Source organism: Chiloscyllium plagiosum, unplaced genomic scaffold (genome assembly GCF_037043375.1).
Source record: "Chiloscyllium plagiosum isolate Xiang-an unplaced genomic scaffold, Cpla_swu_hap1 HiC_scaffold_15, whole genome shotgun sequence".
Taxonomy (NCBI): Eukaryota; Metazoa; Chordata; class Chondrichthyes; order Orectolobiformes; family Hemiscylliidae; genus Chiloscyllium; species Chiloscyllium plagiosum.
The window spans coordinates 2,780,807-2,807,386 of NW_028270153.1; the positions used below are offsets into that span (position 1 = coordinate 2,780,807).

Genomic DNA, 26,580 nt, shown 5'->3' on the forward strand with positions numbered 1-26,580 from the left:
ATGAATGCAGATTTCTCCAGTTTCCTCATTTCCCCTCCCCCCACCTTGTCTCAGTCAAATCCCTTGAACTCAGCACCGCCTTCTTAACCTGCAATCCTCTTCCTGACCTCTCCAATCCCACCCCCACTCCGGCCTATCACCCTCACCTTGACCTCTTTCCACCTATTGCATTTCTAAGGCCCCTCCCCCAAGTCTCTCCTCCCTACCTTTTATCTTAGCCTGCTGGACACACTTTCCTCATTCCTGAAGAAGGGCTCATGCCCGAAACGTCGATTCTCCTGCTCCTTGGATGCTGCCTGACCTGCTGCGCTTTTCCAGCAACACATTTTCAAACTCTGGAAATGAACAAGCTGTTTTGATAAAAGACTTGAGAGACAAGGCAACGACACAATTCAGATCTCAGAAATTAGAATTTCAAGATCAAGTTGCAAATGAAAATTACTGAGCTCAGCTCAGTGAAGGTAGCTGCCACAGGTTTCTATCGCTAAGACTGGCTGACTACAGAATTCCTGATGAAGGGCTTATGCCTGAAACGTCGACTCTCCTGCTCCTCGGATGCTGCCTGACCTGCTGCGCTTTTCCAGCACCACACTTTTTGACTGACTACACAGTAATCTAGCACTTAGAAGGAATTGTGCAACAAGGACAGGGTGGAGAGGAGGGATGGAGTTGACAAGCCCTGTGGCAATGGAAGGAACCACAGAATTGTACACCTCATTGCAACAGCACTGTCTCAGAGAAAGAGCAACCTCTTAGCTCCATTTTCTTACTCTTTCCTTATGTTCTAAAATATATCTCTCTTATGATTAGTACCTTCCCTTATGAACAGGTCTAGAAAATAATCATTTGGAATGTTCGCTGCTTTTAGTTCAACTCTGTTGCCTCCTTAATGGATCTATTTCTGTGTTAATCCTCTTGCTGTTAAGCTCAAAGAACTGCTTACTGCTGCATTTGGCAGCAACAACAGTGCTTATTGCTATCCTAGGAGACCGCTAGATTTTTGCGGTTTTCAGATTCTCCCCCCCACCCCAATGGTTTTAGTAAAGTAGGATTTTCATTCCTTCATTGCTTAGTTTCCTTGTATATCTATTTAGAGCTACATTTATTAAATCTGCACTTAATCTGTATTTTCACACTGTGACCAGTGTATGTCTTTGCTTTCATCACAGATTTTATTTTTGAGCACAGCCACCATTATTTTCTTGGAATTGCTCTCTCTGAAATTATTAAGTTGAATATTGTCTTACTGCATTGGTTCATTACAAATTCTGTTAGAGTTAATCATGGCTGAGCACTGGCACCCAGGGATGTTACTGCATTGACTTCCATTGTGCTGCCCCAGTTTTTTTTAAGATTCCCTACAGTGTGGAAACAGGCCTTTTGGCCCAACCAGTCCACACCGACCCTCCAAAGAGTAACCCACCCAGATCCATTTCCTTCTGACTAATGCAGCTCACACTATGGGCAATTTAGCATGGCCAATTCACCTGACCTGCACATCTTTGGACAGTGGGAAGAAACCGGAGCACCCGGAGGAAACCCACGGAGACACTGAGAGAATGTGCAAACTCCACACAATCAGTTGCACGAGGCTGGAATCGAACCTGGGATCCTGGTGCTGTGAGGCAGCAGTGCTAACCACTGAGCCACCGTGCTACCAGACTCTTATAATTACAAAGTTGAGATAGAAGTTGGATCTTGTGCTCCCTCCAGTGCAGTGGGCCCATAGAAGGCCATGAACCAATTCAGACCTTGAAGAGTTTGTACTAAGTTGGTTAAAATAGAAGCTTAAGGATCTTGCTTTAAGACTACCAATGTCAGGGTTGAGTTACAAAGAGCAGTAGGCATTGTTTTTGAGTAACTGAAATTCCTGCTCCTTAGCAAATCATAAATACAAAGGACTGGATTAGAAAGAGATTGTGAACTCACTCTGATCATTGCCCAGTGGCTGCTCTAACATTGCTAAGATGATGCTGTTATCCAAGACAAAGTACCGGAAATGGTTCTTGCTGGTTGAGGTCAGCCTGGAGTACTTGATTAGTGTTTCTTCATTGAGAAGACTGCATGGTGAGGCAGGGCCGCTTGGAGAAGGGAATGCTCCGAGCAACTGCATTATACTTTAAAACAAAAAAATCAATAATATCCATTATATCTTTATATACACACACCCATTTGAAAAGCAGCATACAAGTTAATATAAATCTACATTAATAAAAAAAACTTAACCTTAAGCAGCCAGCATAGTCAGCAAAATTCAGGTCTCTTTGGTCTGACTGATCTCATCTATTTTTAGCTCTTCTATTAAGACATAGAAAATAACAACAATCAGAAAGAACTTGCTTTTACATTTGCACCGAGTCTTTCCTTAGGATGTCACAAAGAACTTCACAACTAACAAAATGCTTCTGAAGTGCAGTCACTAATGTAGCACAAAATTGTCTCAGTTGTAGGAGGTGGCCATTCAGCCCATCACAACTGTGCCAACTCTCTCATCCAACATCTCACTTACTGCTATTGTCCTGTTTCCTCCACTTAACCCCCGAGCCTCTTCCTATTCAGACAGCAGTCTAATTCCCTTCAATTGGCGTAGGGATTACAGTAATATTGGGAAACCCAGCACTCAATGTTTATCATTCGAAATGAAATTTTTCTCCTTTGAAAATTTTTCATGTAGAATGTGGTTGTCAGTGGCAAAACCAGCACTTACTGGTCCCATTGCATCCATCAAGCCACAGGATAGGAGGCTTGATAGAATATTTCATATTTTCATAGTTTTATTTGCCAGAGTGCTGTTCTAGTTTGGGACTGAGATTAAGGAAGGGTGATGGCATTCCTTCTCGAAAGAATATCAGAGAATCACTGAGGTTAATTCAGGGCAATATTGCCCAAATTAATTCTACGCCTTACCATGTCAGTGTAGCCTCAGCAGCATCCTTTACTCTCATCGAAGCAGGGTTTGGTTCTTTATCTCCCTTGTACCGCACCTCCTGATCGCTGGTTTTAGACTTGCTCCCCGAGATTCCCAGTTCAACAATCTCCAGCACCTCTATCAGACAATCCTAAGAAAGCATGAAGATTGTTAGACTGAAAGAGACAGTCTTCCTATGTTAAGTCAACCTCGTGCACTTCTCACTCAATCTCTTAAATAGGCCAGATTAAATTTTCAGTAAAGGGTGTTGATGTAAGGCACATTATTTTGATGATTCCCTTCATCTAATGTCAAAGTTCTAATCTTTGTTCCGACTGTACAGTAGGATGAAGTTTCACTTGTGATTTTCTAGCAAATCTGGGACATCTTTTGGCTTTTGAACTTACGAGTGTAACACTGAATAACAAATCCCCAACTCGAGATGATGATGGTTGGTTTGAAGAAGCAGAGCTGAGATGAGAAAGGGGAGAATGAAGGGCAGGAAAGACTCAACACATCAAACTACTATTAAAGCCCACAGTAAGATATGCAAACCAAACATACCTTTTCATTTAGCATATCCGGATGCTCTGTGAGCCAGACACAGAGACACTGGAAGGCTGCAACAATCATGGAGTGTAGATCTCGGGAATGAAATGGAGCCGGTCTGCTACATTGGTGCACGATGTAACTGCACACTGAACTAACTGCACGCTTTCGGTCTGTTGAATCCACGCTCACTTTTACCTGTTTTAAAGAACAAATCATTTACATCCATTTTGGAGATCATGAAAAGGATTGCGAGCAAGATCAGGAAAAGGAGGCTGAAGTTGGTGAAGCTGTAAAGGAAAATCTATGTAAATAAAAATGTTTCTCCAGGCTTTTTAAAATCTAGAAAAAGCAATGAGAATGAGCCTAATCCTCTGCAGCAGCTGGTAACTGGCATGGCCATGTGATAGGATGTCCTTCTTGATTGCACAGGCAGCAACTGCTGAATAAGGTACTACAAGGGGGCTGATGACCCAAGAAAGGAGAGGCCCGTCACTAAACCCAGACAGCTACACACCCTGTATAAACCCTCAAACCACAGTCATACTGGCTTTCGGCAAAATGGCATTAAAGCCTGGTGAAATGGCCCCTGATACAGCAGCTGAATCTTCAAATTTGCTGCTCACCTTGTGGTGGGAAGCCTGTCTGAAGCCATTTTTACTGTCAGTAAAGTTCTCAGAGTGGGTCATGGTGAGGATTGATCAGGAAAGGAGCACACTCCACTTTCCATCATGGTCCCACCATGTGGGGCTAGCGAACCTCTCTCCAATAAGGTCTGAAACAATATTGTCTTGAATTAACCCAACTGATTCCAGTTGCTGAGTTGAGTGCATTTTGATTTCACCCCCTTTCTTGCTTCCTCACCTAGGAAAATTTAGGAGAATTCTGTCCATTTGCTCATTTTAATTGCTTTATTTAGATTTCAAAAACAGCTCTAACAATATTGTGAAACTCAATGCCACCATAAGCATGCCAGCCCACTTGATTGGCACCCTAGTTTTTAGATGCCCATAGAAAGTAACTTAAGTTTTGCCTTCTGACCTATAAAGTAATTCATTCATCACATTTCTATTTTGTGTCTTAAATTTTCTCTCAGATTTCCTTCTGGATTTGAGTCAAATTGAAACATGCACCTTTTATCTTTTGTGTATGACAGATTGATGGATTTAAAAACTGCTCAAAGTCCTCATGTTCCCAGAGATCCAAAATGATCATTTGTGCAAACCAGCACAAATTATCTGAAGGAATTTATCACATGCAGAATTCAGATATATAACTATTGTGCATTACTGAGACGTGCTATTCTGGATCACCTCACAATTTTAATATGCTGAAAAACCTTGTTTTAAGAAAATGTTCTTGACACTGTAAGAATGTGGATATCTTACGAACTGGGCAAAACGTATTTGAATGTTTTGAGTGTACAACCTACAGGGCCAGTATTTCACTGGCATGGAAATTCATTTAACACATTACTCATTTGTATGATAGGCAGATCATCATTTTGGCTTGATAGAAGCATCATGTTAGTAGTAGCTTAAAAAGATAGTTTTACCTATTGCTCATATTTTGAGAAGTATCAACAGAAAACTATCTTGAATTTTTTTTTGCACAACTCAAACCCACTCATTCTTTGGATCTCAAAGAGCAACATCATAACCAGTTATTCTCTACAATTTGAAGACACTTCAACTAAAAGACTCTGTTTTTACCTAACAACTCTGAATCTTTCCACTTATAACAATAGCTTGTTTTATATGTTCGAGTGGTCAGCTGTGTCCACACTCAGTTGGTTTGTTAAATTAAGTATAAAATGAAAATAAAATTTAACCACCACTGTACCTTGGCTAACCCAGAGAGCAATTCAAGTGCTGCCAACGAGATGCTCATGTCCTGTCTCCATTGGGAGTTCAGTCGCTGTGTCACCAAATGGATACTGCGAATCAGTAGTCCCGATGCTGTATCTGTATGAAGAGCTATGATATAACCCCAATACCACACACCACGGGGAGGGAAAACAACTAGGCATTAGTAACTACAAGCAAAGCAATCAAAACAAGCACAAACTCACCACCCATGCAGTAAAGAACAATCAAAAAGGAAAACTGCTCCATCCCAGTAGCAATGAGGCTGTGTCGATTTGGTAGTCATTAACAACAGCATTAGAATGAAAGAACTCAAGTCTTCATATCAACAATGTGGGACAAAGTGTAACATTTTACAGACCAATTTTGCACCAAATAGCACAGATGGAAAGATAAATGCAACTTGCAGGGCTGTTTTGGATAAACGTAATACTTTTGGCACAAAAAAAAGGCTTTTCAATCCAGTGTTCAAGAGCTCAAAGGCCCGAAAATGCATCTGATTGAAGATGCCCAAAATCATATTAATTACCCCCACTTTTTCACCTAAACGATTACACAGAATGATTTAATACTTTAGGAATGAGTTGTTAACAGTGAAACAAGGGGTGGGGAATTTTGTGGAAATTGAAGGGTACAGATAAAGTATTTCAAAAGTTGAGCAACAATAATATTAATAAGGGAATAGGCACCCAGTTCCAGGATACGAGCCTGGCTAATAACCTAATAATAAAAAGACTTTGTTTTATAATGAGAATGATCCCTCTCTAAGCCAAATCGTGGGCCAAACACTCCATTATAATCATTGTCTGACAGAATCTTAGCTCCTAGAAATAAAGTCAGAATTCAGTGCAGGAACATAGGAACTGGAGGAAGCCAATCACTCAAATTTGATCCGGATCTTGCATGATTTGCATTATAATTCTTATCTTTGGGAATTTCAAAACACAAACTGTTATTCTCAGCAATGTGACCAGTTACAGTGGAAGTGATGCTATGACCAGAAAAGGTGTCTTGCAGTTGTTCACAACCACTATTCCTCTTCAGATTTCCCATGAAGGAGTTTAGATTAGATTAGATTAGATTACTTACAGTGTGGAAACAGGCCCTTCGGCCCAACAAGTCCACATCGCCCCGCCAAAGCGCAACCCACCCATTCCCCTTTACCTAACACTACGGGCAATTTAGCATGGCCAATTCACCTGGCCTGCACATCTTTTGGACTGTGGGAGGAAACCGGAGCACCCGGAGGAAACCCACGCAAACACGGGGAGAACGTGCAAACTCCACACAGTCAGTCGCCTGAGGCGGGAATTGAACCCGGGTCTCTGGCCCTGTGAGGCAGCAGTGCTAACCACTGTGCCACCGTGCCGCCCACAAATTACTCATCTGCTTGTTCCTTCGGGGCATAGTTTCACAGGTGGCAACTACACAGGTGGCCAATATTTATGTCTTTGAGAAGGAAATTTGACTATGGAGAACATCATAACAGAATTAGGCATTTAAGCTATATTGAACAGATTGTTGGGCTGTTACTGGTAGAATGGGATGAAATGGCCTAAAGGATGATCATTATGGAGTCTAATTACAAGCTGCACTCCTCCACTGCAACAATGCACCAATTCAAAAAAATTAGACTTTGGCTAAATTATTATATGCTTTTCACTGGACAGCTCCAATGAAATGTACCAAATATCCCAATCAGAATGCTAGCAGACATTTTCTACCCAATAATAATGGTGAATTGGAAGTAAAACAATTGTCTTAAATGACAGGTAAACATATACAGCAGTCAGTGACTGTATATTGTTTATATGTAGACTTGTGTGAACAAGTAGGAGAACCATCAAGGTACTGTTCAGTAACAACACAGCAAATGATCATGATTATTTAAATATACGTTTCTGATAGATATCAATAATAAATCTTTGAAGTGTTTCATAACAGATTTAAAGATCAAGACAATACGTTTTAGAAACAATTCTATAATGGAAGGGCTACACTTGCTTTAAAAACTTTATTTACAGGGATATGGTGGGAAGGCTTGCCCACTTGGGTGTGAATTTTAAAATTCCCCCTTTTGCTTGATGGTTGGTAAGTTCCTTTCTAAATAACAATGTATCAAAAATATACCAGTGTCAGGACTCTCAAAGGGAGAAGGGAGATTTGAAAATCTTGATATCCAGGGGATCATGCTAGTTTACATTACTACCAGACTTCTATCAATGGGTCATCATATCATGCACAGTCGGCAACTACAATAAAGCGTGTCGGATTGAAACGGGAGATGTATGCTCTGGCACTATACGTTGTGCATTACACACAAGAATTAGGAATAAGGCATTCAGCCTTGATTAATTGTTGTCACTTTATCATAATTCAATGCTTAACTTTATATCAAAGGGACTGTTTTGATTGTATAAGTGGAAATGGATATGCTGGGTGCAGGTTAATGAATCCAATGTAGTCCCACACTATGGTGGGAAATGCTTCCAAGCAGTTGATGACAAACATTTGTGAAAAACATTCCAGTTTGGTGTAAGTATTTCACACTGCGCATATGTGAAAGATTTGGACAGGAAGGCAATGCCTTCAAACACAGCATGCAAAGGATGTGTGTTCCCAGCAGCAAATTATTCCTGGAATTGTAGTTGGAATTGCCATGGAAAGGTGCAGTCTCAGGGAATTCTGATCTGATCAAATTTTGTTTTTGTTGGAAGGGAAAGCACGAGATGAACACTGCGAAAGTTTTATCATCGCATATCTTGGTTTTTAAAAAAGTGTGTTATGGATGCAAAACATTTGCAGCCCTCTCACTTTAGGTTTTATTTTTCACACCAACTTGGAAAGGCTGTATAGGGGCATTCAGATGGAATGCAATCGCAGTTAGGCCTGATATAAGCACTATCCAGTTAGACCAGGCACAAACCAATAAGCACATAAACATGTATACACACATTTCCAGCTACAGCCAGTACGTGCACGTGCATGCTTATGCATTTTCAACTAGTTCTGGTACAAGTGCATGTACAGATATACATATGCACCCTTGTTGAGGGATACTAATTAGAAACAGGAGTCCAAGCAGATTTTGCCCTACGCATCCCAGAAAAATCACATCAATTTTGTCCTCCTTCATTGCGTTTGAACTGCTTGAGGGAGAAGGGATGGGGGTGGGGGTCTTGTGGTACAGTGGTAATGTCTCTACCTCTGGGCCAGAAGGTTCACAAACCCCACTTACCCCGGAGGTGTGTCATAATAAGTTGATTAAAATCTCATGCCAGGAACTCTCAAACCTGAATTCAGCTAATGACCAAATCATGGGAACACACAGACAAAATAACATTTATATTTCAACTTGAATTCCTGTGGTTCATAAAAGTCAATGGAATCTGTATTGAAACACCTTAAGTCACACATTACATCTGAACAGCCTTTCAGTTCTACAGAAAGCCAGAAATAGTAATTAACAGTAAAATGAGCCCAGAACCAATCAAATTTAATTAAGTCATCATGCATTTAGCACCATACTATTTCATGAAAAAGATTTTATAAAGAGAGTCAGAAATGATAATCACTTGGGTCCTATGCTTCCTAGGCATTTTGATTTGGACTTCTACCCCCATTTCTTCACTGTCATTGGGTCAAAATCCTGGAACTTGAACCCTGACAGCATTGTTGATGTCTCCAAGCCCCAAGGTCTGCAACCGTGCAAGGAGATAGCTCACCATCATCTGCTCCAGGGCAATGAGGGAAAGGCAACAAATACTGGCTTAACCAACACTATTTAGATCCCATGAACAAATAGAGAAAGGTTGCTGAATAATTTAGGGACCCTCTTGTGGCACAGTGATAGTGTCAATACCCCTGGGACTCAAGTACCACCTGCTTTGGAGGTGCTTAATACTATCTCTGAACAAGGTAATTAGAAAAATAGGTTAAATTAAAACCATTAAAGTATGCAATGTTGGTACAATTCCATTTGTGGTCCAAGATGTTAAAGGAATGAATAAATGTTCTTCTTCTTTCCATCAAACAAAAAGAATCTTGATTCTATTTGTTGAGGTAATATTTAAATTAGTGCAACAAAAGTTCTTCAACCTCTGTTTCACACAGATGCAGAGGATTGACAAATCTGGGACAAGGGGCTGTAAGTGATGCCCAGACCCCCAAAAAAAGTTAGCCACGAAAGGCAAAAAGGAATCCACATGTAGCTAGTGTAGAAAGAACGTAAAATTTGGAATGAAAAAGCAAAGTAAAACAGTTAAAGGGATATAGATTTATCAAGTGCCAATCAAATACAAAGTATTATTTGAAATAGGTGTATACTTTGCACTCTTTAAAACAGGAAATTTAATTTGTATGGTGATAAACACAATTGACATATGAATTTAATTTGACAAATAGTTTTCATGACACAAATACCTGGACAACCTATTGGGAAGGGAGACATACAAAACAAAGAACAAAATTAACTCAACATGCAATACTACAATGCTGTTTATATACACGTTACATGAAATGACTATTTCAGTTGATCAGTCATTTCAGGCATTTTAAAATTTGTTATGGAAAACATTCAACAAGGGATCGGCATTCACAGAATTTTACAAGTCAGTCTCACATAATTGGACACTTTCTTTAGTACAGTTGATGCAAACTACTTTCTCAACTAAGAAAGCCAAGATGGTGGTTGGGGGTGGGGGGAAATTAGGTGAATAAACCTGATACAGGTCCTTCACAAGAACAATCACTAGATAGTTTCAAATATTTCTGAACCTGGTATGAAGTTGTTGGCACTGAGGCGGATATCTAGTTGACCGTCTAGCACAGTACTGGGGAGAGGGGTTAGCACCAATTCAAAGGGGTGAGTGATATCTTGTGCACACTGGTCAGAATTTGTCCCTCAACTAACATTGTGCAAAACATTATCAAGCAATTATTATTGTTGTTTGTGAAAGCTTGCTATATAGAGAATGGCTTCTTATAAAACAATGACAACTATATTTCAGAAATTCCTCACTGGTTGTGAGGTTATAGAGTAATTGAGTCATGGAGCACTGAGGCAGGCCCTTTGGCCCATGCTATCCACGCTAACTCCATTTCCCTGCACTTGGCCCATATCCTTCTAACCTTTTCCTATCCATGTTTTTATTCAAATGCCTTTTAAATATTGTTCATGTACCCATCTCAACCACTTCTGCTGACAGCTCATTTCATATTCGTACCACCCTCAGTGTAAAAATGTTGCCCCTCAGGTTCCCTTTTATCCTTTCCCTCTTACTTTAGACTGATGCCCTCTAGTCCTCTCTTATCCAACCCTGGGAAAAAGACTGAGTACATTCATCCTATTCATGCCTCTTGTGATTTTAAACACTTCTATAAAGATTCCCCTTCCTCAGTCTTCAGAGCTCTAAAGAAAAAAGTCCTACCTTGTCTAACCTCTCACGATAACTCAGACCCTTGAGTTCTGCCAACATCCTTGTAAATTCATTCTGCACTCTTTCCAGTTTAATAACCTCCAGTTTAATAGCAATGTGACCAAAACTGAACATAATACTTAAAGTGCAGCCTCACCAATGTCCAGTATAACTGCAACATAGTTTCCCAACTTCTATATTCAATGCCTTGACTAATGAAGGTCTGTGTTCCAAAAGCCTTTTTCACTGCCCTGTCTATGACCCCACTTTCAGAGAACTGTGCACCTGAACTCCAAGGTCCCTCTGTTCCACTACACTCCTTAAGGCTGTACCACTCACCATGAAACCCCTACCTTGATTTGACTTTCCAAAATGCAAGATCTCACACTTAGCTATATTAAACTCCATTTGCCATTTCTCTGCCCACTTCCCCAGCTGATCAAGGTCCTGCTGCAATTTCCGATAACCTTCCTCACTGTCCATGATATCACCTATTTTAGTATCATCTGCAACCTTACTAACCATGCCTTCTATAATCTCTTCCAAATCATTGATATAGAGAACAAACAGTAATAGGCCCAAGGTACTCAGCTAGTCACAGGCCTTCAGTCTGACAAGCATCCTTCCACTATTACTCTCTGCTTCCTACAAACAGGCCAATTGTGTATCCAATTTGCCAGTACCCCCTGGATTCCATGTGATCTAACTTTCAAGAGCAGCAGACCATGTGGAACCTTATCAAAGGCCTTACTGAAATCCATATAGACTACGTCAACCACCTTTCTATTGTCAATCTTCCTGGTCACTTCACCAAAGAACTCTTAACAAATTTATGATGCATGATCTCCCACGCATAAAGCCAAGTTCTTTTGAATATCCTTAGGTTATAAAACATGCTTTATAAAAATGTAATCTCTCTTCCTTTTTAAATTGAGAGAAATGTACACTTTGATTTTGTTAAAGCAAAGATAACGTGGAATAAGAGCAAACCAGGGGAATGCAGGACTGTGGGTTTAATGCAAGGTTCTGAGGAACATCCCTCGTAGACATATACCACTAACTCTGTGCTTTTTGGCCAAGTCTGTTCACTGAGACATTTGCGTTGAGCTACAAATTGCATTCTGGTGTGGGTTGAGGTGGTGTCCACACCAAACTAATCTAATTGATTCCAGGTCATCTTTGAGGCTCCAGTCTATTCATGTCTATGTGCATAGAGTCATAGAGATGTACAGCACAGAAACAGAGCCTTCAGTCCACATCATCCATCCTGGCTAAACATCCTAACCTAGTCTCCTCCCATTAGCCAGCATTTGGCCCATATCCCTCTAAACTCTTCCTATTCATATACCCCACGCAGATGCCTTTTCAATGTTGTCATTGCACCAGCATCCACCACTTCGTCCGACAGCTCATTCCATACACACACCGCCCTCTGCGTGAAAAGGTTGCCCCTTGGGTCCCTTTTAAATTTTACCCCTCTCACCCTAAATCAAAGCCCTCTAGTTTTGGATCCCCACTCCCCTGGGGAAATACCATATCTAATTACCCTAACCACGCCCCTCATGATTTTATAAATCTCTAAAAGGTCACCCCTCAGCTCCGAGAAAATAGCCCCAGCCTATTCAGCCTCTTCTTATCGCTTAAACCTTCCAAGCCTGGCAACATTCTTGTAAATCTTTTCTGAACCCTTTCAAGTTTCACAACATCCTTCATGTAGCAGGGAGACTAGAACTGCACACAGTATTCCAAAAGTAGCCTAACCAATGTCCTGTACAACTGCCACATAATCTCCCAACTTCTATTCCCAAACCTTGTGGCACACCACTGGTCACAGACCTCCAGTATGAAAAGCAACCCCTCCACTACGAACCTCTGTCTTCTACCTTTGAGCCAGTTCTGCATTCAAATGGCTAGTTCTCCCTGTAATCCATGTGATCTAACCTTGTTAACCAGTCTATCATGAGGAACCTTGTTGAACGCATTACTGAAGTCCATATAGCTCATATCCACCACTCTGCCCTCATCAATTCTCTTCATTACGTCTTCAAAAGACTCAATAAAGCTAGCTTGGGCTGCAATTGTTACTTGGCAGCCTTGGTATCTATGGCCTCATCACAAGAGTGCTCTCTCAGCCCCACCCTGTGTGTGGTGTAGGAACTCCTGTGCAAGGGATAAGATCCATCTTTGCCAGGTCTAAGGAACCTGACAGCAGTGTGATGGCAAGGCCATGGGTTCAGTCTACACGGAATTTAAACAACTGCCAACATGCTAAACTTGCGTTATCTGGAGATTATTCATGATCAGAATCTGCAGAAAAGCACAAGTGCAATTTTAATAGTTTTAAAATGAGCATCGTTAGCTTTCAAGTCTGTTAAGTTTTAGATGTGGAAAATGAATAGTTCCTGTTCTCTTTCATAAGTCCATACCACATTTAATGTTATTATCTGGGGTCTCATTTAAATGTCACTAAACTTTTAAGTTAAACAGTTGATTAAAAAAAAACTGATTTAAAAAAATGAATAAAATGATAAAAGATAAAAAGGTTACATCCTTTAAGTTAGCAGACGTTTCTTGAAAGGGAAAGGGCTTGGGACAATAAAAATAACTCAGCTCTATACAGATACCAAATGGAAGAGGAAAACAGCATACAACTAAATAAGGGAGCAAAAGGTAAGACACAGTGCAATGAAATGTGATTTTAGATGGAGATTTTTAACCCAATGTAGGCCTTTCATATTATTGTTGCTTTCTCTAGGCCTTTGACAGTTTTGCTGTCTCTAGAACGGTGGTTTCTAAAACAATTAAAAATTGGAAAAAATGGTTACAGCACAAAAGAAAACTTTTTTTATTTAGCTAATGGAGTGCAGCCAAGAAGACAGAAGTTCTTATTGCCTTCCTTGTCCTGTTATCAGATTTGTGAAAGGGCAAACTTGGATACAATGCATTTGCTTTTGTTATTGATAATGAAAAACCATTCAGCATAAAGCAGTTTTAAACGTAATCCTATATGCTCAAATGATTTCCTTCTGTGGGACAGTTCCATACTATGATAAGCAAGGTCACTCCAACACATACTTCAAAAATGTTCTAACATCAACTAGACAAAAAGACATGACCCACTCTCACTAGTATCCTTACATATAGATGAGGAAGGACACCACTTTAACTGGAACAACACATCCATCCTAGGACAAGTCAAACAGAGACACACACAAGAATTCCTAGAAGTATGGCATTCCAACTGGAATTAAAAACAAACACATCAACTTGGACCCCATTTACCACCCTTTGAGAAAAAGAATAGGAAATTACATCACCACAGGAAGTGACACCACCAACCCAAGGAAACCTAAACACATAAATAGAAAGCAGGTCACAACACTAGTGTTTCACCAGAGATTCACTGAAGATGTTACCTAGTATGGTGACAAAATGTCTGAAAACGAATCTTCCAGCTCAGCAAGCAAACCTACATCCAGAACCTCAACCTGACCAATAAATCTTCTCAAAACTTGATTGTACAACAATTGACACATTTCCTTTCAATCTCTCTCTTCACAGAATCGTTTCAAAACTGCAGCTTTCTTTTAAAAAAAACATACTGATATATATTTCACTCAATACCTCACAGGACTTGGTGAAAATTTAAAGCAAAAAATTTTGAAAGTCATCAGCTGCAATTTCTAAAAATGTCCTGAGATAAAACATTTACAGCTGTGCTTTGTCAACAGTGACACTACATTTACGGAAGTGATTCAGTTTGTGGCATTCTTTAAATGACTGAGAGACCCAATGAATGTGCATCAGATCTCAAACTTTCAACAGCTCAAATGCACCCTGGAAGATTTAATTACTGCTGAATCCACATAAATGCTTTTCCAAATTAAATAAATCCATAGCAATTTGCCAACAGAACTGCAGAACCCTTGGGCCCCATTTCTATTCTTCATTGCATTATAGTTTAATGGCCACAAGACCCAAATGGTGCAGCAAGCTGCAACTGCCTCTCGCGCTGACAAGTAAATCAGCTTCATGCAAAGAACTCGGTGCACCATCTCTCTGAAACCATAAAGATACGTTTAAGTCACGTACATAATGTGGAGCTACATATAAAGTTCCTAAGTAGCAGGATCTGACACAAGATCACTAGGTTTCAAACTCTATGCAATACATTGCAACTGTTCAAGTTAATTCTTTTATTGTGATTCTGCTTTGCACATCTGATTACACACAACCTTACTGCCCAAGAACTTATTGTAATTATGAAGCTCCTGCATGCAGTTCAATGCCATGCTGAATTGTTAGAAATTCCTCATTGCTTAAAGTTAGTTTTACAGGCAATGCAGCTGGCCCTATAATACTGAAGCAAAGACAAGTTAAACATTTCAAAATTAAACCATTCTCTTCGATGATCAAAATCACACACTTAGACAACAGACATTTTTCTTCCAATTGACTTCATTTGAAAAGGTTGAACAACTTGCAAATTTCAGGAAAACAAAATAAAATTAGATATATGAATCACAGCAACTGGGCCAGAGAGTATTAGCAATTGTCCTTGGGGATGCAGCTACATGCTTTGTTGTAATTCTGACAATCCCCACACTTGTGAGCATCAATACATGACTCTAGTTGTTATAAAAAGTTTCTTTAAAAACAATCATTTTACAAACAGAAAACCTGGAGCTACACCAGGAGGGACTGAATTCAGTGATGATATTGGAGCATCTCTCCTTAAATCTATTTAGAGTGTACTTCATAAAACAGTACATAATGTACTGATACTGTTCTTTTCCAGTGAATTTAAATCTACACTAGATAGGGAGTCCTTCCAGTTGTGGAACAGGTCTCATTTTCTCAGGACAATCCAAAATAATTCACAGAAAGATATCCCTCTTGAAACATCATCTCTGTGACAGTGTAGGAAATGCAGCACCCAATTAACAGACAAGACATGAGAACTTTCCTTTTGTTGTGTTGAATAGTGCATTGGCAGCTTTTATATCCCTAGTGGGGATAGGTGGCACCACAGTTAATCTCTCATCTACAAACTACAACAAATCCTCAACAATGCACTGATGTAATCCTCTAGCATAGGACTTGGTCTCATCTTGTCTGACACATAACTATCAACCCTACCAATCTGTTCTGGATCACACCTTTGATTTTACCCAGGATCGAGCAGCTGAATCAAGCAAAGAGCTTCCGTTTCAGCTTTGTCCTCTTAATATGACAGAAGATAGATAAGTAGGCAACTCCTTCAGCATACTGAAAATTGCCTGACTAAAATTCAGCTTTGTGATCAGTGGAACAGTTATTTCCAGGAGCCTCATCCAGTATTGTTCCTAACAATGAGCATCATTCAGCCCATCCATCAAAAGACAACAAAAATGACAGGTGTGTAAAGACCTGAATGGATTATTGAAACTATATTGTTTGGACTTTAGACATCTCTTTGCTTGCCCTCAGTTATTGCAATCCCATGCTTTTATTAATCCTTTAGCCTTGTATCAAAGGCTGGGTGCTTGGTTAGCACTTGGACCGTTGATACTTCACAAAAAAATGTCTGAATACAACTGTTACTTAGGAAATTTGCTGACAAAAAGTTATTCCCATAACTGCTTAGAAACTACAACACAGTAATTGGGTGCTCTATACTTGTAACAGAATATACTCAAAATAATTACATGCCAGAGTAACCAACAGCTTGCTTTTAACAGGACTTAGTTCATCAAGGTGAACAGTAAAATCAGAATATGTTTGTAATATCACACATCTCTCACCATAATCCCGCAGAAGAGCCTGTGCTGGTCTTTCACTGTCTGGTGTTGTGGCCTCTGAGCTACCCGTGCTGGTCATACTTATACCACTGCTGTTTCGACTGTGACTCTTGAGTGACACATGAGTGCTATCACCAACACTCTGTAAATATACAGCACAGAATTCAAGAGATGCAAACATTTCCGGTTTAAGTATTTAAACTGATGAGAACGCAAATGACCCAAAGGATAGAATGTTATATTCAGTAAGGAGAAATTTTGCAATTATAGAAGAAAAATTTATCATCGACAATAGCCTCGTTCAAAGGTTTCAAACGTACCACAGCTGTTCATTAACTTACCAGCTCTGTCTGAGAACCAATTGCTTCTAAAAGTGCAGAATCTTGAACAATATTTAACATGGCACCTGAAAGGAAAACATGTTTTTGATAACTGATTAAAATATTTAGCAGCTATAAATCTGGTAATGAGCCAAATAGGATCCCTACCAACCTAAAATCATTTGTGTATTGTTAGGATCGGTTTCAGTCTGTAGGGCACCAATTAACACATTGACAAGCCGCAGTTTCAGAGAGAGGAAGGTAACTGGCTTGTCATGTAATGAGGAATCTTCGTTACTGAACTTTCCTTCCAAAAGTACCTAGACAGAAAAAAAAAGAAAAGCATGTGGGCTCTGCTAACAATCCTATTAATTTTATTTATTTTAACTTGCCTTTCCAGAATTTTTATCACTGCATTTTTCGCACTGGCTGCAACTTGACTGACCTTCCTGGAATGTCAGATATTTTCCCCCCAACAGTCAGAGTTTTTGCGAGCTTTCATTCTGTGGGAACACTGCAGCCAAGGACAGTCCTGCCCTACCCACCCATACTTTGTTAAAAAGAACAGAGATTATGTTAATCAGAAGCAGAAATCTGTCTCTATTTCATAACTAGGAGCAATTACAGGTTCCTAATCGCTGTCCGGCTGAGGTCAATTACTGCAACAAAGCCTGAGGATTAAAGTTGGGAACTTTCTGATCTATACAAACTGGAATCATTAAAAGGTAAAAGAATATAACAATAAACATAATTTGTATAAAATTAACACAACCTTTCTGCCAAAGAACTGAAGCTTCTGCATGAGGTTCAATGTCATGCTGCATTGTTAGAAATTCCTTATTGCTTAAAGTTATTTCTACAGGCAACTCAACTGAAGCAAAGACAAGTTAAACATTTCAAAAGCAACATTTCTCGCCAATAAAATTCAAAACCTGTTGTGCACCACTCATCAGGAAGTAAATCTGTGTTGGCATTTTATTTTCTTCACTACCCAGTAGGGAGTCTTCACAACATTTAAGCATAAAGAACCATACCTCTGCTTTAACTGTCCCAAAGTGATGGGGAAGAGGCAGCATTGACAGTAGAATGTGGATAGATGCTCTTCTAAGTTCAGTGGGATTTACATATGCTTTGAACTTTGAGAGTTCTCTACAAAAGAGGGGGTAGAATAAAAACACAATACAATCAATTGCTCAAACATTGGATTTTTCAAAACATATTTCGACACTGCTATACAAATGAAGCTATGTCTACATTTTGAGTCAGTATTAAATGCATTGACTCCTTCTCTGATACCTGTTAATTAGATATTTAGTGTTCATTATTCACAATACATTGTGTGAGCTAGCAAGAGGTTGGAATGCTTGTAGATCTGATTTCAAGGATATTAATATTTATTCAACGAATTCGGAGGATGCAGGGGCTTCGCTGGTGGAATGTCACTCATACTCTGTCACTGATACACAGTGCCATTCCTGGACTCCTTTTCCTTGCAATGAGCCACTGATCTGTACACTAGCACTTTTGTATTTGGATGACTGCAGTGTCATCACTTACCCTGCATGGGGATTTGCAAGCCATCTTAATCTCTTTAATTGACTGTGCAAGGAGTTGGTCAGTCCATAACTATTGCCAAAACAAATCTCACATCAATCTGACATAATGAATATTCCAAAAGTCACTAGAGACAAAGAGATCCAACACCAGATCAACTGGTATCCCCATGTACCACTGCTCTAGTCAACAAAAGCCCAATCACTTCACATTTCTTTGAATTCAAATTCATCTGCTACTTGTATTCCCATTTCACCAGTCCATACCCTCCTTCAGTCTGCCACATTTCCCAGTTTAGAGTCAATAGCTAGGTTTGAAATAATCACTTAAACCAGTCTACAGGATATATTGTAGTGTTTCTGACAAGGTAGTTTCTAAAATTGTAAATCTTTAAAACCAAACACAACAAAGGGAAGATTGGCCTTGATTAAACTATTTAAAATATGCATTATTTTAACATCCAAGTTAAAATAGAATTAAGCAGCACAGAAACATGCCATTATCTAACCATCCAATCTATTCAACATCAAGCAGTTTTATGAAGTGGGGAGTAGAAAGTAGTCCTTAAATTACTGAGTTACATTGCAGTTGAACAAATGCAATCAGGATTTGCATATTAAAAAAGAGATAGTCTTTTTCATTTCCTTGAGAAAGTGGTGGGTTGCTACCTTCTTAAACTGCTGTGGGTGTAGGTGCTTCCATAGGGTCCGAAACTCCAGGATTTTGATAATGATCATGTATGAATGGCCAACATTATGTCCTGTGTGACCTAGAGGGGAATGTTGAGTTTGTGGCGTTCTGATGCATCTACTCCCCAAATGTTTCGTGGTTTCAAAGAGGATGTCAATGAGTCCGTTGGGAATTGTGATAGTACATCTCGCAGATGATACATGATACTGCGATACTGCCTTTGTAGTACCTGGAAGTGCTGGCAATGCATGATATACCAATCAGGTCAGACCCACCTCCTGCGTTCACCTATCACTTACCTCACCATTCCACCCCTCTCCCAACTCAAAACCACCCTCATATCTGTAGCTTCCCCAACCCCCACCTCCATTCCTGCAGAAGTGTTATACCCGAAACATCGACTTCTCCACCTTCCGATGCTGCCTGGCTTGCTGCGATCTTCCAGCCTCCTGCTTGTCTACTTTGGATTCCAGCATCTGCAGTTTTTTTTGTATCTGATATATTAATCAAGCTGAGGCTTTCTTCCGTATGGTTTCAAACTTGAATAATACTGTAGCTGCACTGATCCAGCCAAATAGAGACTGTATTCCATCTTACCCTGGAGTGATGCCTTTTGGGTTCCAGAGAGGTGTTGAGGATACAGAAAGTGTACCACTAGCCTGTCCTCTGTTGTGCTCATGACTGGCTGAGTCAAGTTATTATCCAGTTTCCTGATTCATGTTTGACAAATAACATTCTGCTCTTTACGCATTCATTTGTATATTTGGATGTTGCATCTCAAAAATTGAGCATTTTAAAAAATATGTATTCACAGGATGTGAAAATCATTGGTTAGTCTAGCATTTATTGCCCATCCTAATTGCCCAGAGGGCAGTTTAGTCAACCACATTGTTGTGGGTCACGAGTCACATGTAGTCTAGACCAGGTAAGGATGACAGATTTCCTTCCCTAAAGGTCTTAGGTGAATCAGATGGGTATTTCCAACAATCAACATTGGGCTCATGGCCGTCATTAGACTCTTAATTTCACATGCTTTATTGAATTGAAATTCCACCATCTGCTATGGATTTGAACCAAGATTCCCAGAGCTGAGTTTCTGCATTAGCAGGCTAGCGATAATACCATTGCCTCCCCACATTGCCTGTTGCGTCAAACAGGAAGCAGATGTAGAAATGTCTACATTCTGACAATAGAGAAAGAAAGAGAACACACAAAAGATTATTTGTCTTCCATTTACAAACACAGACAGTGCTATTAGAACCGCTGGTTTAGGCAGGTAGGTCATCTGCGTCAGGGTACTACTAAAGGAGCCTGTGGCCAAGATTCTTGCTACTTATGAAACCAGTGATCCCTAGAGAAAGTCAGTGTTCACAACAGCAGATTAAAGTTGGTTGTGATGTCATATGGTCAAATAGATAGACAACACTCAAATGAGGCTCTCAAACCTTTAACTACTTATTGGACAAGGTCCCATCGGATATTCTATGCTACTGGAATTACAGAATAAGGAAGAAAATTGGTTAACAGAACAATTCGAACTGTGGTTCCTTAAGAACAGTTGGTAAACTTACCGGTCAGGCAATATTGTCTCTAATGCAGAAATGAAATAGGGGACTAAAACATCGATGCCTTTCAGATCAGAGCAAAACAAAGCCGGAGAGTTCAGGATGATACTAGCCAAAACTGGGCGGCAAATGTAATCATTTATCTGCAGGCCTTGGATCAGCACCATATAGAACCTAGTTGAAAGAAAATGAGCAACACTTTACTTTGCATTGCACATGAATAAGAAAATCAGATATCAGCATTTTCCGATCCAATACGTTCAATTTAACAGCTAAGAGGCACTTTCCTTATTTAACCAATAAAGTTATCAACTTATAATACTTTCCATATGTTTGCTGTCTTAAAACATTAAAGTTTAACTATCTGTGCATGCTTTAGATAAGCAGTCTGAATGTACGCTAAGCTGATAACACCATCAGCATGGAAGATGGCAAATGTTGCACCTCTTTTCAAAAAAGGAGAGAGAGGGGAAACTGAGAACCGTCAGGCTAACTGGCCTATATCAGTCAATGGGAAAAATCTGGACTAATTGAGGATGTATTAACAATGCATTGAGTATGACTAAAGCAAATAGCACGGTTTGCTAAAGAGAAGTCTGTCTGACAGATATATTGGTGATTTTCTTTTCCCCCAAAGAACTATCTAGTAGGATCGATTAACAGGGAACCAGCACTAGTTTGCCTGGATTTCCAAAAGATGTTTAATATTGTGCCACACAAAAGTTTAATTGGCAAGGGTTCATGAAGTGGAGGTAATATAGACAATATGAAAGCAGAGTGTGGGCATAAATGGGGCATTTTCAAGATGGATGAACAGTTGTGTGCCACAAGGATCAGCTGGAGCCATGGATTTTGAATCTATATCAACGATTTAGACAGAGAATAATTTATCTAAGTTTGCTGACATGGGTGTTGCTGGCTGGCCAGCATTTATTGCCCATCCCTAACTGCCCCTGGAGAAGGTGGTGGTGAGCTGCCTTCTGGAACTATTGCAATCATTTGCTGTAGATAGCCTTGTTAGCGCAGTAGGCAGCGTGTCAATCTCATAATCTGAAGGTCGTGAGATCAATCCTCACACGGGGCACAATGTTTGTGGGCGGCACGGTGGCACAGTGGTTAGCACTGCTGCCTCACAGCGCCAGAGACCCAGGTTCAATTCCCGCTTCAGGCGACTGACTGTGTGGAGTTTGCACGTTCTCCTCATGTCTGCGTGGGTTTCCTCCGGGTGCTCCGGTTTCCTCCCACAGTCCAAACATGTGCAGGTCAGGTGAATTGGCAGTGTTAAATTGCCCGTAGTGTTAGGTGAAGGGGTAAATGTAGGGGAATGGGGTCTGAGTGGGTTGCGCTTCGGGGGGTCGGGGTGGACTTGTTGGGCCAAAGGGCCTGTTTCCACACTGTAATGTAATCTAATCTAATCTAAAAAACTGCCAATCAGAATGGAATTGCACAGTAAGGTAAAACTATTTACTGTGGTCTCAAGAATGGAAAATCACTTTTTTTTTAAACTTGAGAAATGTTGAAGTAATACTGTTCAAAGAGATATGGTGTGCTTGTACAAAGAATATAGAAATATTGGCCTGCAGGTACCACCAACAAGGAAGACAAATGGCATGTTGGCTTTTATTGCAATTCATTGGAATACAGGAACAAGGAATTCATGGTACAACTGGCACATTTTTGGTGAGACCTCATTTGGAATACTGCATGCAGTTTTGATCTCCAAGAGTCATAGAGATGTACAGCATGGAAACAGACCCTTCGGTCCAACCAGTCTATGCCGACCAGATATCCCAACCCAATCTAGTCCCACCTGCCAGCACCCGACCCATATTCCTCCAAACCCTTCCTATTCATATAACCATCCAAATGCTTCTTAAATGTTGTAATTGTACCAGCCTCCACCACTTCCTCTGGCAGCTCATTCCATACACATACCATCCTCTGTGTGAAAAAGTTGCCCCTTAGGTCTCTTTTATATCTTTCCCCTCTCACCCTAAACCTATGCCCTCTAGTTCTGGACTCCCTGACTCCAGGGAAAAGACTTTGCCTATTTACCCTATCCATGCCCCTCATAATTTTGTAAACCTCTATAAGGTCACCCCTCAGCCTCTGATGCTCCAGGGAAAACAGCCCCAGCCTGTTCAGCCTCTCCCTGGAGCTCAGATCCTCCAACCCTGGCAACATTCTTGTAAATCTTTTCTGAACTCTTTCCAGTTTCACAACATCTTTCCGATAGGAAGACCAGAATTGCAAGCAATATTCCAACAGTGGCCTAACCAATGTCCTGTACAGCCGCAACATGATCTTCCAACTCCTGTACGCAATACTCTGACCAATAAAGGAAAGCATTCCAAACACCTTCTTCACTATCCTATCTACCTGTGACTCTACTTTCAAGGAGCTATGAACCTACACTCCAAGGTCTCTTTGTTCAGCAACATGATGGTTCACTAAACTGGTTCCTGGGATGAAAGGACAGGAACATGGGAACAGAAACAGGCCATTTTGCTTATCAAGTCCACCCTGATGTTCAATATGATGATGGCTGATCAAACATTTTACACAGCCCATCCCATAATCCTGTATGCCACTGGTAATCAGTAATCACAAACCTTGGAGTAACAAAGACTCCCATATTAGACCTATTATGACACTCCCTTATTTCTAAGAGAGTTTTAGGGAAAACATTTTACCTGCATCTATCCTTTGAGATCACTTCTCATTCCTCAAAATCCAAAAGAGTAGGTTTACTCAAACTCTCTTTACAGGATAGTGCGCTCAGCCAAGGAACAAGTCTTATGAACCTGTGTTGAACTCCCTCTAGAGCAGTGACATATTTTCTGAGATTAAAAAAAACAAAACTGTCCTACAGAAAGGAATGGGTAAAGTGGGTCAATATTGTCTGGAGTTTAGAAGAATGAGGGGTGATCTCATGGAGACCTACAAGATTCTGAAGAGGCTTGACAGGGCAAAAGTCAAGGGATTGCTTCCGCTAGTATAGAAAATGGAGAAAAGTGCTGGTGCAATGACAATCTTGCTGGACTACAGGTCACATACACATGGCTCTATGATGGATCTGTTGGTGAGGTTCACAGTTTGCTTGTTGTGTAGCAGGGGTAAAAAAAAAAAAAGTGATGAATTTCTTTGGACAGCCAACTGTGAGGAGAATACATGATAATCCACCCGAGTCAGATAATCCACCCCAATCAAGGGATGAAGGTCTTTGTGAGATTGCAGAAAGCCAAAGTGAATAATGTGCAACTAACTGATCTTTTAAAATTGCTGTTAGAGAATTAGAACATAGAACATTACAGCACAGTACAGGCCCTTCAACCCTTGATGTTGCGCCATCCTATGAAATCAACCCGAAACCCATCTAACCTATACTTTTCCATTTCATCCATATGTCTATCTAATGACCACTTAAATGCCCTTAAAGTTGGAGTCTATTACTGTTGCAGGCAGTGCATTCCATGCCCCTACTACTCTGAGTAAAGAAACTACCTCTGACATCTGTCCTATATCTACCACCATTCAATTTAAAGCTATTCCCCCTCATGCTATCCATCACCATCCGAGGAAAAAGGCTCTCACTGTCCACCCAATCTAACCCTCTGATTATCTTATATGCCTCTATTAAGTGACCTCTCAACCTTCTTCTCTCTAATAAATTCAGCCTCAAGTCCCTTAGCCTTTCTTTATAAGATCTTCCCTCTATACCAAGCAACATCTGAGTAAATCTTCTCCTTTCTAAAGCTTCCACATCCTTCTTATAATGCGATGACTAGAACTGTACACAATACTCCAAGTGTGGCCCCGCACCAGAGTGTTGTACAGCTGCAGCATGACCTTGGTCTTGAAACTCAATCCCTCTACCAATAAAAGCTAACACACCGTAAGCTTTCTTAACAACCCTATCAACCTGGGTGACAACTTTTAAGGATCTAGGTACTTGAACACAGATATCTCACTGCTCATCCATATGACTGAAAATCTTATCATTAGCCCAGTACTTTGCACTAGCCCATTCCTGGCACCTTCCCCTGCCACCGCAGGTATTGCAAATCCTGCACCCACACCACTCCCCTCACCTCTATCCAGGACCCAAAAAGATCCTTCCACATCCGTCAGAAATTTACCTGTATCTCTACTAATGTCATCTACTATATCTATTGCACCCGATGTGGTCTCCTCTACATAGAGGAGACAGGACGCCTTCTTTCAGATTGTTTCAGAGAACATCTCTGGGACACCCGCACCCACCAACCCCACTGCCCCGTGGCTGAACACTTCAACTCCCCCTCCCATTCCATCAAGGACATGCAGGTCCTGGGCCTCCTCCACCACTAAACCGTTACCACCCGTTGCCTGGAGGAAGAACTCCTCATATTCTGCCTTGGGACCCTGCAACCACACAGGATAACCCTAACCCTATTGCACCAAAGTGCTCACCTACCTCCAAATTTAACACCTGGCCGGGTTCATCACCCAGTACCAAATCTAATGTGGCCTCACCCCTTGTTGGTCCATTGACATATTATGTCACGAAACCCCCCTGCACACATTGGACAAAAACTGACCCATCTAAAGTACTTGAATTATAATATTCCCAGTCAATATTTGGAAAGTTAAAGACCCCATAACAACTACCTTGTCACTCTCGCTCCTATCGAAAATGATCTTTGCTATCCTGTTCCATCTCTGGAACTACCCATGTTTCCGAAATGGCCACAACATCGAAATCCCAGGTACCAACCCATGCTGCAAGTTCACCCACCTTATTCCGGATGCTCTTGGAATTGTAGTAGACACATTTCAAACCACCTTCCTGCTTGCTGGTGCCATCTTGCAACCTTGACACCTTTATTCTGACTGCATTATTCTCAACCTCCTGTATACTTGAACTCCAATTTAGGTTCCCTTCCCCTGCTGAATTAGTTTAAACCCACCCGAAGAGCATTTTCAAATTTTCCCCCCAAGGATATTGGTACCCCTCTGGTTCAGGTGAAGACCGTCCTGTTTGTAGAGGACCCACCTTCCCCAGAAAGAGCCCCAATTATCCAGGAATCCAAAACCCTCCCTCCTGCACCATCCCTGTCGTCACATGTTCAACTCCTCTCTCTACCTATTCCTTGCCTTGGTAGCAGGTGGCACAAGCAATTCTACAGGGCATTTCTTGTACAACAATGCATATTATTAAAAATACTTTATCTTGTTCTGCAATCAGTCAGAATTTGCTTACTCAAAAGAATTTTATCCTTTTATCTAGTCCAGCCAGGCATTTTTATATCCAACACAGATCTCCTCACACACTAAATAACTCTTATCCTCACAAAGAAACATAGAAAATAGGAGTAGGCCATTCAGCCCTTCTTGTTTGCTCAGCCAATCAAAATGATATGGCTGATCACCCCACTCAGCACGCTGTTCCTGCTTTTGCCTCATATCCTTCGATCACTTTAACCCTAAGAACTACATCTAATGGTCTCTTGAAAACATTCCTCTATTCTCTTTGTTTCATGCATATTGAGACTCCCATTGTGTGTCAATGCTTCAATCACTTTCAATGGCAGCAAGATCCACATTCTCATCACATGTAAAGTAATTCCTTCAAGATTTTATACTTGATCTGTTGCTTGATCTTTATATTTGTGCTTCCTTGTTCTGGACTCAGCTGTAAAGTGGAAACAATTCCTAAACATGCACCAGATCAAAACTCAGCTTGCTCAATCTTTCCTGACAGCTGCATTCACTCAATTCTGGTTAATATCTCTGTCAGTCTTTTTGAAATGGTTTTGAAGCATTGAAAACATTCTCCACCCAAAGAAAAAAACTTCTGTCCTTGTATAAAAATGGCTTCAAGGTCATATATGACCAACAGCACCACCACAGGAGCTCCAGCACTGGGAGCAAGTAAGGAAAGTGCATGTCT

At 40.5% G+C, this 26,580-nt stretch overlaps 1 protein-coding gene across 12 annotated transcripts in view; it reads right to left on the bottom strand.

The window, feature by feature from the left end:
• ralgapb (Ral GTPase activating protein non-catalytic subunit beta) overlaps positions 1-26,580 on the bottom strand; it is a 144,150-nt gene that overhangs the window by 43,505 nt on the left and 74,065 nt on the right. For 10 of the 12 annotated variants that reach the window (XM_087994682.1, XM_087994681.1, XM_087994677.1 and 7 more), the window contains 9 exons: positions 20,655-20,822; positions 17,874-17,988; positions 17,012-17,159; positions 16,861-16,925; positions 16,523-16,661; positions 5,300-5,433; positions 3,473-3,655; positions 2,908-3,059; positions 1,930-2,117 (listed from right to left, as the gene is read on the bottom strand). In XM_087994682.1, coding sequence (XP_087850808.1) covers positions 1,930-2,117; positions 2,908-3,059; positions 3,473-3,655; positions 5,300-5,433; positions 16,523-16,661; positions 16,861-16,925; positions 17,012-17,159; positions 17,874-17,988; positions 20,655-20,822 — 1,292 coding nt within the window. The remainder of the gene's footprint in view (positions 1-1,929; positions 2,118-2,907; positions 3,060-3,472; positions 3,656-5,299; positions 5,434-16,522; positions 16,662-16,860; positions 16,926-17,011; positions 17,160-17,873; positions 17,989-20,654; positions 20,823-26,580) is intronic. The other 2 variants (XM_087994676.1, XM_043710959.2) reach the window with 1 other exon arrangement.